Source organism: Lingula anatina, chromosome 9 (assembly GCF_051362555.1).
Source record: "Lingula anatina isolate TDL-2025a chromosome 9, LinAna3.0, whole genome shotgun sequence".
NCBI lineage: Eukaryota > Metazoa > Brachiopoda > Lingulata > Lingulida > Lingulidae > Lingula > Lingula anatina.
Window position 1 is genome coordinate 4,018,062 of NC_141775.1, and position 13,972 is coordinate 4,032,033.

General features: G+C 36.7%; 2 protein-coding genes across 5 annotated transcripts; both read right to left on the reverse strand.

Moving 5' to 3' along the window:
* Positions 1-592: 592 nt before the first annotated feature.
* On the reverse strand, positions 593-10,890 carry LOC106178131 (E3 ubiquitin-protein ligase Midline-1). Of its 4 annotated transcripts, none has more exons than XM_086995837.1 (10): positions 10,726-10,890; positions 8,077-8,489; positions 6,976-7,335; positions 5,998-6,093; positions 5,236-5,492; positions 4,810-4,937; positions 4,263-4,411; positions 2,826-2,864; positions 2,231-2,438; positions 593-1,950 (listed from the first exon to the last, which is right to left on the reverse strand). In XM_086995837.1, the coding sequence occupies exons 3-10, from the start codon at positions 7,228-7,230 to the stop codon at positions 1,661-1,663; spliced, it is 1,422 nt and encodes a 473-aa protein (XP_086851963.1). In that variant the 5' UTR covers positions 7,231-7,335; positions 8,077-8,489; positions 10,726-10,890; the 3' UTR covers positions 593-1,660. The 4 variants fall into 4 exon arrangements, with proteins under 4 accessions (XP_086851963.1, XP_086851959.1, XP_086851960.1 ...); XM_086995833.1 differs by having other exon boundaries at positions 7,636-8,489; XM_086995834.1 differs by lacking the exon at positions 10,726-10,890 and adding an exon at positions 9,323-9,462 and having other exon boundaries at positions 7,636-8,489.
* Positions 10,891-11,357: 467 nt separating this feature from the next.
* Positions 11,358-13,942, reverse strand: LOC106178154 (DNA fragmentation factor subunit alpha). The gene is made up of 4 exons (XM_013561223.2): positions 13,745-13,942; positions 13,173-13,328; positions 12,383-12,540; positions 11,358-11,930 (listed from the first exon to the last, which is right to left on the reverse strand). The coding sequence occupies exons 1-4, from the start codon at positions 13,842-13,844 to the stop codon at positions 11,700-11,702; spliced, it is 645 nt and encodes a 214-aa protein (XP_013416677.2). The 5' UTR covers positions 13,845-13,942; the 3' UTR covers positions 11,358-11,699.
* Positions 13,943-13,972: the final 30 nt, after the last annotated feature.

Below are 13,972 nucleotides of genomic sequence, written 5' to 3' on the forward strand. Positions count from 1 at the left end.
GACGTACTTACATAATCACAGCTTCTATTTATTCTACTCAACAACAGCAGGAGACGAGTTAGGTTAGTCTGCCATGTTGCTTTCATTCAGCTAGAGTCCCCGAGGAGTTAATGCGCAGTTCTGAACGGCCACATAAACTAACCTTGAAATATCTGAAATTTGGACCTGTACCTGCCTGCGTATCGGTCTCAGATGCAGACGCGTAAGAAGTTCATTATAAGTGTGTGTGTGTGTGTGTGTGTGCGTGTGTGTTTGCCGTAGGTGGGTGGGGGATGACCATTCCAAAAAAAAAAAAAAATTGCCAGAATTTAGGATTCCCCTGAGAGAGAGAGAGAGCGAGAGAGAGCGAGATTCTTCATAATTGGTTAAAATGTTAATTATTTTGTGATATCTGTAATCGTTTTCCGAACACTTTGGTTAACATGAAAAATTAAGAAAATAAATTATGAAAAAGACATTTAATCTGTTATGTCATTATTTTATAAAGGCACAAACACGATGGATACTAGAATAAAATCTCCATAATTTTATAATAGTTTTAATAAAACCAGTTAAAACCAATATTCACGTACTGAATAACAAACAACTGTAACAGTATAACAAAACTAATGTGTATTCATAAATGACTTCAACACGTACAATGTATAATATGGACGGTTCGTAACATGCAGCATTCATTTTTAAAATTTATATTTGTAATATATATTTATTATGAAGAAATTATACTCTACAATAAAGTTTTAATAAATATCTAATTAATTTAATAAATATCTAAAGGTGTGGAAGATATATACGCGGTATTGCATTTATTTACCACGGCTTTCGTCACTATCGATTATTGGCACAGTACTTCAAAAAATTCTTTGGCTATTTACGTTTGACTATGGTTACGTTCTTGTCTGTCCTCAATGCCTTTAAAAAACCTTCTGATATAAAATTTAGGCCTTTTCCACACCAAACGGTACTCTTTTAACCTTAGTTAAAACTAAAAAACACTCGCTACACTGTTTCACAAGTGCACTTCCTGCTGTAAATTAATATTGGCCCTTCAAACGGGAGGGGGAGGGGAGGGGAGGGGAGGGAGGGACACTCTTATGTAACAGCGTGGCCATTAAGTTGTCAATCTCTCAGAGTGGACTGGTCCAGATAACTGTACCGCTAAATGTGAAAAGGATTTTAATCCTTGTGGGAACCAGGCGTTAGTAAATCTCTGACCACAGGTTACGCTAAAAGTCTGTTACACAATTATTGTATAATATGACTTTATTAAAGGGATAATAACTCTTCATTTTGGCCATAAAATGATTTTTCCCGGTGTACAAAAATTTTCCTGTACTTACCAATGGTTAATGAATCCATTTTTACATTCAAAGTTAGTCCCTGATTTTTTTCTAAAAAGTTTGGTTTTTTGTTAAAATCTCTTAAGAGATTATAACAGAGTATAGCCATCAATGGAGGTCATGTGGTCTGAAGACAAGCTCAGATATCAGAATAATAGCTTTAACTGCTGTTTTTGTTGTAAAAAAGAATATATTATATTTCTATGAGTTATTCACAATGTTTTTATTGTGAAATATAGACCTCATACGAAGAGTTATTATCCCTTTAAATTTTGTATACTATTTCAGAGGCCCCCTGATATCAGAGGGAAAGGAGTCAGTCATGATGAAGAGCCCTGTGTTCTTAACACCACTTTATTAGACAGCTGTGCCTCCCCACTTGAGTTACACGCCAGTACCACAAACTCATACGGCTTATCCTGCTCTAACCCAAACACCCTGTGGTCCAGGCAAGCATAGAGCGGAGTGCTTCTCCATAAGGTGTTGCTTTCGGCCTCCCTGTGGAGAAGGTAAAAATTCACCGTGGGACTCGGGGTGGCGACCTGGCTGCTGCAGTAGATCTGGATGGAGGACATGTATGTGTGACAGTTGTCTGGAACAATTTCTGGAACTGAAATAAGATGAAGATAAATGAATATATTATGATACAATACGTGGAGCAAGATGTTAACCTGTGCATTTTTTTCCCCGTTTTGGTTGTTTGTGTTAAATTTTCTATTTGCAAGTTATGTTTATTTACATGTATGACTCTAACTATTTTATATTACAGTAAGCAATACCATGCCTTCTTTCCATCTTTCTTTCCTTTTTCCTTTCATTTTTACTCTATTTCTCAAATATATATAAATATATACACACACACGCAATTCACAAACTCCAACAAATCTTACCAATCAACTTTTCTTGCTCCTCTTCCAGTGTTGTACAGTTCACCACCTCCGAATTGGCGCTCTCCCCAGCTGCGTTAAACCCACGCACACAGAAGAAGTATTTGGTGCCATTTTCCAGGTTTTCTATCATCAGCACCACTGCGTTCCCTGTTGTGGTGACGGTGCCATACCGAGGTTCTTCACTTTGTGTGGAGAAAGTGGTGACACTCTGTATTGAAAAGGGAATAAAAAGTGGTGAATCTATTCCAAAACAACATGGCATTTTATTATGTAAGACCATTGGGAAATGTTTAAAAAAATCATGCAGGATTTTTCTTTGTAAATTATTTCCTATTCAGGTTATGCATTATTAAGTAATACCATTCTTCAAGAAAGATACATTTTTCAAAATTTGGTTATTATTTGCATTACACTGAATTCCCTTTGTCCGCATTTTTCTGTTTCTCTCTCAATTTTTTTTTTGTCTGTTTGAATTAGTTATTTAGCAGATCCTGTGGTTAGCCAATTTGAATTAAAATAAAATTTTTGTGAAGCAGGACCTAAGCCAAGGTATCAGCAAAGCTACAGTACTTGAAAATGTCATTTCAAATTATACCTGGTTTGCAAAAGCACGTGCTCTTCTATACCTGTGGACCTATGGCAAGAAAAGTAAAAATAAAGCCATACATGTAACACAATTTATATCCAGTATACACAAACGTAGCATACGCATACAATGTAGCACAGTTACATTCGTTGGTTAAATCCAGAGCGAGTTTCAGGGTACTGACGGTGACTTTTCTTAACAACCTACACACTCTCCATCTCCCAAATTTCACAGTGCTGACAGTGACTCTCCTCCACCCATCGCCATGATTCCATAGGTGAAAAGAAGCCTCTTTGACTCTATTCTACCCAAACATACCTTTTGCATGAGCGATTTGGAAACATCTAGCCTACATTGGTATGTAGAAAAGGAATTAACGAAATAAAAGTTTCCAATACCTGGCAACTACAGGTGAATAAGTAGAAATCTTTCTGGATTGTCTGGATTAAAAATTATTTTTTCAATTTAAACTCAACATTTGATCGAACTTAATCCATTAAACAGCAAGCACATCTCTATTTGTCTAAACTACATTGTATTAATTTTGTTCTTTTGGCAACATTAATCACTATTGTTTTGCTCCAATGAATAATATAACTACTGTTATTGACAAAATTACACTGACATGCAATATGAATGTAGTTCTTTTCACTAAGGGAGGGAGCAAATAAATAAATAAATAAATAAATAAATGAATAAATAAATAAATAAATACATGGCTGCAACTAATTCCAGGCATACAGAGTAAAGCATGAGCCTTCTGGATATTTTTGTAAAATGTTGCTTAGGATGCATTCACATTGAAACTATTGTAAACCATTGGAACTAACTCCACAGGGACTTTTGTTGAATACAATCCTATCGTTGAGAAGAAAACAGAAAACCTGGTGATTACATGAGTATCTTGGAATGAAGAGGAGGCGTGTTAATCTGTTACCCTGATTCTAGAGGAGTTAGTTTGGAACACCCAGTATGGCAGTATCATTGTGAGGCACCCACAGTCCATTTCAATTATCAGAAGACTTAGCTAAAACGGCTTCTTGACTTGAAACAAGATCCCAATTGTACAATGAAGTGCAGACCAGTATACTTAACAAATAAGTGTACTGCAATCCACTTGCCATGCTATTTCATGCTGAAGAGATCTACTGCAATTACTCATAGTTTTTGTACAAATCACTTACTAGTAATCAAAATCTTTTCAGTAAGAAATTCAAAGAGTGTTAGCGTGTGTGTGTGTGTGTGTGTGTTTGGAGCAATGTGCATGCATGTATGTGGTTATATACATGTATATGTGGTTATGTGGTTATATACACACACATACATATGGTTGGAGGGAGTTGTGCCTGAGCCTTTGTACTTATGTGTTTTATGTGAGTACAGATGCATGTCTCCATGCATTTATACACATGCACATGCTTGTGTACTCATATCAACACGACAAACCTGTGGGGTTTCTGTCTCCTCCCCCTCGGCACAATACAAGACATGGTAGCCGTCTACCACCTCGTAGCCAGAATTCTTAGACAGGACCAGTATAACACAGTTAGATGACCTGGAACACTTGGTCACATCTATAGCTGGGCTCTGGGGAGCTGAAATTAAATGGATAACACTGGATATATCTATTACACATGTGATCATATCACTATATGTACCTGGGCTCTGTGGAGCTGAAATTAAATGGACAAAAATGGTTACATCTATGAAATTCTTTGGTTATATCTATCTATCTATCTATCTATCTACCTATAACTGGGCTCTTTGGAGTTGCTGGGCTCTGTGGCTGGAGCTGAAATAATATGAATAAAAAACTTTGTTATATCTATTATACACTTCATGGATCTATATTGACATGAAGGGCCTGCAGAGCTGAAAAAGCATCGATATAAAACATTTAAAATCAGAATGGATGAATGCACATACATGTTAATACATATGCATGTGCATGCATAAGCACATCCTCACTAGCTGCTGTCATTAAGTGTCCTAACTGTCAAATACTGCATGTCCTTCATGATGGCCTTTTGTTTTCTGAGGTCCAGGATTTTTGTCCTCATCTTCTCTGTCTCCACTGGGGGCATGTGAAGTTCCTCCACTCTGCCACAGCTCTTTATCAATCTAAATAAAATTCAGTAATCAGTCTCATGGGCAATGGGGATTCAGGAGTTGCCAAAGCACAACTTTTTAGGCTGGAAAATGATGTCCATTTTGAACCAAAACTTGATCTACTAGTAGATTAATGTGCTATGCCTCAGTGTATCAACTGAGGGGTTAAAAGAAAAAAATTTTCAAGCCTGCACCCCTACCCCCCACCCCCACCCCCCACCCCTTGTACATGTTCTAGACTTGATTGATTTCTGGAGCAGTCTGCATTAACACCCTGAAAATTAGGATGAGATAAAAAAAAAAACCTTACCTTTCATTTATTGTACCAGCTATCTGCAAGAACGACGCTGGATCTGTCTCCTTCATGACCAGCTTAGCATAGTGGACTAGGCTTTGAGATTCAGCGGTCAGTTTTTTGTGGTCACTCACTGCTACCCTGACTGCAGCCACCTGGCCTTGCTCTTCTAGGTCAAGGTCAGAATGGAAAAAACGTCTTTTGGCTTCGATGAAAGCGATGAGAGAGTTACATTGTTCATCTATGTCTTGTCGCCGTCTTGCAGCTATTTCCTAGAAAAATGCATTAAATTTGCAATAAATCAATATCAGTGGTAATGCAGTCTATCAATTTACTCTTTTATATATATATATATATATATATATATATATATATATATATATATATATATATATATATATATATTCACATTATTTATAAAAAATGCACAGTGTTTTCTATCTGTAAAATAGGCAACATACATGCACAAGTGAAATGTAGACCAAAACTGGTTTTCCTGCACTTAACTCTGTACAAACTATAATCCTAACAAAATATTCTATATTTCATTTAATAATTAAATTAACTTTTTATTTCTATCTGCTTAAATGCTTCAAGGAAAAATGAATCTGATAAACTGTTCATATCAAGCAAGGGGGGCTCCAATTAGTTGACTCTCTAATGTAATAGCCAGCCTGCATATTAAGATAATTATTTATCTCCCAAATACTTCAGTATCAATATATGTATACAGCTCAGTGCAAAGTGGGGCCTGAAAGCCAAAGTATTCGTCATTACCTGATAAACCTTCAGTTGATCTTCCTCCGATTTCACTGCCTCGGCTGCAGCTTCCTGGCTACTCTCAGTGCTCTTCATACTCACTTCCAGACTAGACTGAAATACATATATATCCAATACTCAACATACATTCTGGGAACTATTTCACAAAAAGTTGTAAACTATTAAGGCTTAGCTAAAAAGCTAAAATCAGGTAGTAAGAAATAATGCCGTAAAGTTTCTCTTTTACAGATTTTACCTGACAATATGTAGTTGATACACAGTTTTCAGCCAGGTTGTTATTTTTCTTTGATCAAAGGTACTGGTAGCAGTGTATTGATAGCAATTCTATTTTAGGAAGATTCTCCACCCCCCTCCCTCTCTCTCTCACGCACACACACACATACACACACACACACACACACACACACACAGACACAAACACACTTACATACACAAATTGAGATAAAGAGAGATGGGGAAGGGGAGATGAGCTATTTTCAAGAATTGTTACTAAGCTCTAAGCACATGTACATGTACATGTACCAGTACATGTAAATATAACACTACTGTTCAAAGTCAGGTACATAAATTATGCAACTGATACAGATATCCTCGGAAATCATCTTTGTCTCAATTCTCCAGCATGCACATCCCCCCTCAAAAAAAAAAAAAAATTCTTTGGCATTTCACCAAAAAACCTGGTTGTTTTCTGTGATAACCAGTTAAATGCCAGGCCATATCAACACCCAACAGGGAGTAGCACTCTATCTAGGCCACTACATAACTTGGCATTTAGACTGAGAGAACTAGAGAATTAGATACTGTAACAGCAAGGTTTACTGCACTCCCCACTCCACTATGATGTAGGTGCAGAATGGGATAACTTCACTTGGTATACATTAGTTCTCACCTGCTCATGGCTTTAAAACGTGAACGTACTTATGTACTCTGTAGGCTATGCATATTATAAATAAGCTTTATATAATATCACCTTACCCTAAGTTCTTGAAAAGCTTCATCAACTGGCAACAAACGATGACCCTGGTGAACTCCAGCATGCACGCACACGGCGCATGCCAGCATCTTACAGCTCACACAATACGCATTGACCACTTCTCTGTGCTGAGTACACTGTATGACTTTTGGACGCGGATTATGCGTGGGAGCCACTAAGGTATGCTGATTAAAAGGCTCCCTGTTTGGGTGAGTGATTTCCAAGCAATTGCTGCAATACGAGGCATTGCAGTCCATGCATGATTTCTTGGCTCGTCTTGCATGCTGACTGGTACAAAGTTGGCATGGAACGCCACCTATGGATGTGTTGCCTTCTCCATCATCGTCTTCATCTTCAATGTCCTTCAGTTACAAAATGCAACAGTAGGCCATATACAGTATGCACGTTTTGGGGCATTACAAGCAAATAACAGCCACTGTGTCTATGCACACAAGTCAATTTTTTAAATCAAATGAATTTCAAAATTTTCAAATACAAAGTTTTACATTTCCTATTATAAATAAATAATGAACGACAATTAATTAAATGTTACTTGGCATCAACCTCCACTGAGCAAAACTTAATATCTTATAAAGCATTATATAAAACTATTAAAAATTAATTCATCAAAATAAATACTGGAGTTGACCCATACTACAGACCTCTTCCTCCTGATATCTCTCTATGATATTCTCCAGAGAGATCACCCTGGGTAACACATCTATCCCTCCAGCCACATAACAGTTGTCCCTACACACTGGACACCTGATGAAGTTCTGTTCAAATAACCTCTCAGCGCAGGGTGATCGACACAGTATGTGGGAGCAAGGGAGTATGACAGGACATGTGAAAAATTCCAGGCAAATCGGGCAATTTAGTTCCTCGAGCATGTTATCCATAATAATAATAATGTTGTCTTTCAGTATGAAAGAGCTGATTAATTTTTTCCAAACTGAATGACCAATGATCAGGGACGGTCCAACAGTCTGAGGTTGAAGGTTCTATGGAAGGAGCAGTGACTTCTTCAAGATCTCTATCCTAAGGCTTGTGAATGATTTAGATTTTAGTATAACTATTAGACTTATTAGTACATTGTAACCGACCTTTGTTTTTCTCAGCTTTTAAGGTGTGATCACTGGGTCCTGTAGCCAGATTTTATTTTTGCTGGTGTGATGACCATACTCCACAATGTCCAAAGTGGCATATAATATCACTCAAGTTCTTTTCTATTGAAGTCAACACAATTGTATTCTGGACTTTGAAATAAAACTGGCAATCTGTATCAACTTCTTTAAAATCATTTATTTATTTTTTACATTGTTATTCTTTGACCAGCTTCTCCATGTAAGGATGTTAGAATGAAATATACAAAATGCTCAAGTGCTGCATATTGATGATAAATTTCCTATTGTAAGTCCTCTTTATATCTGTTATTCCACACAAACATGTTTATGTGATTTTCCCCATCTGCTATGAATTTGTTGAAAGCTTTGACCTCAAATGGTGAAAGATGTATCTGAAAAAAAAAAAAAAAAACATTTATAAGAATAGAATCAGTACAAAAAGAACTATGAAAAACTTATCTCAGTAACTTTTTTGTTATTATAATTATATCAATTGTCATGCTGGGTTTGTCCTGACACTGACAGGATAACTCTTATTTAAATAATACTATGATAATGAGAAAAATTAAATCTAATACTAGTACTGGATCTTACAATGAAAGGGAGATCACGATGTTTAGACCCCATTCCCATAGATTTTAGATCGATCTATCCCTGTGGGGAGTCTCACTAGATTACTGTCAGCTTAGTCGGCTTAAGTGTCTGTCGCCTACTAAAAGCTGTAAGAGGGTAATTAACTATGGTGCGCGCTCGGCTGACTGCAATTTAGTGTGAACCCCCAGGGAGTTAAGTTGATCTAAATCTCTGGATTGATCCAAATTTCTGGGAATGCACCCTTAGATCTTATCAAAATTTTGAGTTGTCACCAGCATCACATCCAAATCATTCACTCATTTAAATGCATTCTTTTAGCTTGCAAAATGTTAAAGATTTTACCATTTTACCAGGTACAGTAAGCTGATATATACATATACATGTACTGCATTATGTCACTGCAACCTTTTTTTATTTTTAAAAAAATTTTTAAAAGGAGGGGGGGAGGGAGATCCCTTATATCTTTACAGCAACATCTTCCTCCTTTTTTCATTTTCTTTTATTTTTACTCCTGCATGCATCTCCAGAACAAAGACACGTACCTTATGGCATCTTGCCACAAGGCACAAAATGCAGTGCATTTCAGAAGAAGGAACACTCAGGTGCTTCTGACTCACTCTCACACTGTTACCTGGGTATCCAGGAGCACCCTGCATAATGTAGGGTTCCTTTTTTTAGGAGACTGAGATTTTAGGAGAAGTTTCCAGAGCATGGTGTGACTTTGGGATCACTGTATATGTCACTGTCCTAGAATATGGGGGTCAGGAATGAACGCCTGCTGCCAGAAATGCTACATGTACATTAGCAAATATCTCAAGCTATTTCAGATATTAGAATGTATGGCAGTTACTACTGTGGGTATATAGTGGTGGTGGTGGTGGTGGTGGGGGGGGGGGGGGGGGGGTAGTAGAAAGTCACAATACATCCGTGCATCCGCCATCAATTACAGAATGATGGAGAAATCTGAATATTTGTTGGGTTGAGGAGGATCACACTCAGCACTCTCAAACTCGGGATGTTGGAGGATGCACCATGGTACTGGATAGAGGAGATGTTACAATCTACACTCTGAAGCTCAGGGTGTTATACTAACATCAATTTATATATGAGTATATGTACAAGCTGTGCTTAATGGCTGAAATACATTGTACATGTAATTCATATTGAACTGAAATAAAATAACGAATCAAATTAAAGGCAGTTCATTTGTATGCTACAAAAAATGCCCAGTCAATTTACATTACTAAACACTTAATTACTGGTAGTAGGGCTGCTTGTGACATATTATAGTACGTATAGTGTCACATCTGTTGTATTGAGACTATAGAATCCATGCATTATGGGATCCTATCTAGATGGACCTGAATGTGTGTGGATATGTTTATGCGTACTAGTGCATCAACTTGTCCCAGTTTATGTCATGTTGGGTGTACACCACATTTTAGCTAACAAAGTCTGATTTTTCAATTTTACAGCTAATTAACGGCTAAATGAACTATAAAACATGGTTCAAAGGATTTTAAGACTAACATTGCGCCCCCCCCCCCCTTTTTTCCTCTACCCTTCATCTCAAAACCTTATTTTGGTACCTTCTACTAGGTTAACAGATTGATTCTTCACTAGATATTCACAGCTGTCTTTGGCTATTTCATCTCCAGAGAAACTGCGCACGATTAATCTGCGGCACTAGCAGGGGGTACGTAAATTATTTTTGCATGCATGTATCAGGGGGGCCGTGGCGATAGTCCGAAGGTTCAATAGTCCGAAGGTTCATTGGTCCGAATGTTCACTATAGAACCTTCGGACCAATGAACCCTTGATTAAAAAAATCGATTAAAATGTTACCACTTTTCGGACCAATGAACCTTCGGACCAATGAACCTTCGGACTATCGAGACGCCCCCGTATCAGGTATGCCAGTTTGACAAAAGGAACTTTGCGATAGTACACAGCCTCCTAACCATTATTCTATGACAGACATTTCACCAATCTGAATGATTTTAAGGATGAAAACAATAATGGTGAACATATTACCTCTAATATTTCAATTCACCCGATATATTCTTACGGGTCAATCTTCCAATCTTCAACGGGGCAATGTTGACATTCTGAAATACAAGTGGAGCTAAAAAGCGTTTAAAATTTTGTTTCGTATGGCGCAACTAACACAATTGCATTTGGCTAAGGCTTCGTTCACATGGAATGTCTATTTTCTAAAAATCTATTTTCTATTCGCGCTTTCTTATGATCACGGTCTGTGCCCTGAATATCCCGCCGCGTAATTACTGGCAGCGAGAGCCGGTTACTTATAGTAACTTATAGTAACTGGCTCGCGCTGCCAGTAATTACGCCGCGGGATATTCAGGGCACAGACCGTGATCATAAGACATACTGCGAATAGAAAATAGAATTTAGAAAATAGACATTGCATGTGAATGAAGCCTAATTCACTGCTAGCTCACGTCCATAATAAGATTTTGACAAAAAATACAGCGGTTATTGTTTAAATAAATGAGATCATCTAATGCATTGGAAAAATATTATTTATTTTCAATTTGCAAATAAATTGGTAAAGCACTGAGTGAAAGACAGACGTTTCGTGTTTGTTTACAAGTGAATATAGAGCTACTGTACATTAATACATTTTTCTCTTTTTTTGGGGGGGGGGGAGGGAGGGTTGGACTTGAAGCTGTCATCTGCTTTTCCAGTTCAAAAGCATTTCTGAATATGAATATGCACTGATCCATATCAATGACATTAAATATGCCTTTAAGTTGTTTTTTGTTCTTTAATTATTTCTGCTGGACGTGGACTAATAATTTCAGCCTAGCCACACACTAATTTCATGCCCATTGCTTTGTGTGAAGACCTCCAAAAACAAACTGCCAATAAGTCATTTATTGATGCTCTTACAGATTGTTACTGTTCATGTCTAAATGGAATCTTCCAATGCTCTTTGATTAATATATATCTACACCAAGTTACTGAATAATTGGAGGGAGAAATTATCATCTTTTTCTTTTCCTCTTTGGATTTCCATCATAATTAGCTGGCCGGGCAACATCGTTGTCCCCACTGGATTCACTTGCACGCTGGTATAGCTTTAATAGTTCCATGGCCTCCGAAGTTTTTATCCGGTCATCCAAATATCTCTGACATGTTTCTTGAAGCGTTTCCACATTGCTCGTGCTATCCTGAAGAATACGAGCTAGCTCGTGTGGGTCCAGGTCGACTATGTCCTGTGAAGAAGTAGGGAAATTTCCATATAAATTCATGATTATCCTATTAAATGAAGTAAATTCTGATCTGAAATATTAACCATGTCTTTTTTTTTTTTGCTATAAAACAGGTGTAATGTTTTAATTAGTTGGACTACTACTGATTTATCTTGGATTAAGCAGACTGGAATTTTGGTCTGTATGTTTACTACTAGTAGTCTTTTATGCACCATGCTCCAAGTCCACAAATTCCATACTTTCTGGTAATTTTCCCATCTAATGGTTTAAAGGTATCTATATTGTAATGTCACACTACCTGTGTTTTGATGTTATCCAGATGCTACAATGCTTGTATTAAAATCTCATTGCATTCTGTAGCAAAAACACCACCAAAGTTTGCCCTTTTTCCTCCTAATTTTATTAGAAATTCATGCCTAATTAAAAAAATTTTGGAACCACAGAAACAGTAATACCTGCAGTTCCTCATTGGATAACAAGAAGAATGCTTCAGGGTCCTCTTGTAGCCTATCTTTCAACCTCTGTATAGTAATAGTTATGCCAGAACTTGTTGCAGAGTCTGTATCCACTTTGTAAATTTCTCTTCCAAAATCTGTTTCATCTGGTGATGGATCTGAAAAAAAAAAAAATAACTGTTCAGTTTATTTTATTGTACAGCTTTATGAAAGGTTAAAGGCATAATAACTCTTTGTATGAGACCTATATTTCACAATAAAAACCTTGTGAATAACTCATAGAAATATAATATATTCTGTTTTACCACAAAAACAGCAGTTATAGCTTTTATTCTGATATTTGAACTTGTCTTTAGACCACGTGACCTCCATTGATGTCTATACTCTGTTAAAATCTCTTAAGAGATTTTAACAAAAAACCAAACTTTTTAGAAAAAAACCAGGGACTAACTTTGAATGTAAAAATGGATTCATTAACCATTGGTAAGTATGGGAAAATTGTTGTTTACTCCAGGAAAATTCATTTTTTGGCCGAAACGAAGAGTTATTATTGCTTTAAGTCTCACCCTGCTTGTACCAGTTCCTCTCTCTCTCTCTCTCTCTCTCTCTAAAACACACAAGCACAAACTATGAACAGGGGGTGATTTGAACATTAAGTCTCATTCTCTGACTACTGGGGTATGCACAAGACAGAAAGAGAGAGAGTGGAAGAGAGAGAGATAGTGAAAATGCAAACTTTAAAATTATATTTACATATAACCATGTAGCTAAGAACAATTATTACTCATACCTCTAACTTTTGTCCATTTTTCTCCAGGTTTCAATAGTAAAAATGTTGTATTATCTTTCAAACAAAGAAAGTAATCGTTATCTTCAACTTCTGTTCCATCTTCTTCTAAGACTACTTTCACTTTGCTGTCATCTGGAATTCCTAATTTTTCCTTTCCTGCAGCAGTGTTCGAACAAAAAAGAGCCACCTATTAATATGCAGTCTGCAACATTAAATTTCATTAATTTGTTCAGTTGCTACTGTCCACCATACCTGCTTCAAATTAACATATTTGAAACAGAACTCTTAAAATATTTTATTTTATCAGAGTCCATATTTACAATTCATGGTAACCATGTTTTTTTTTTTTTTAGAAAATATAATTTTTGAGCGCTTATCCTAACAAATTTCATTTAAATACACTTAGACAACTTCGCAAAGAACATTGAACAACATACTGATGTCTACCACTCAGTAGAATATACTAGCAATTATCAACAACAGTGGAAACGAAACGAAACTTTCGAAATACAACTATTTGTAGATTGAGTATCCTTTAAAGTTTAACGTTAAACAAAAATGCATCCGTGTACCCTTTTCGATCAGCTCATCTAGATTTGATGCTGCAACACCTTTCTTCAAATTCAATGAGCGAGTCGCATTCCAAATCTTACAGGGTCTTTGTGTTTTCATTGTTTCAGTTTTGAACTATTTTTGAAGTAATTTTTGGGCCAACGGAGCCAACTAGTCTTGATGTTTACATTTTTGCCTAGGAAGATCTGTTACGAAAACTTTGATTGGATAGCGGTTCCCTTAGCCTT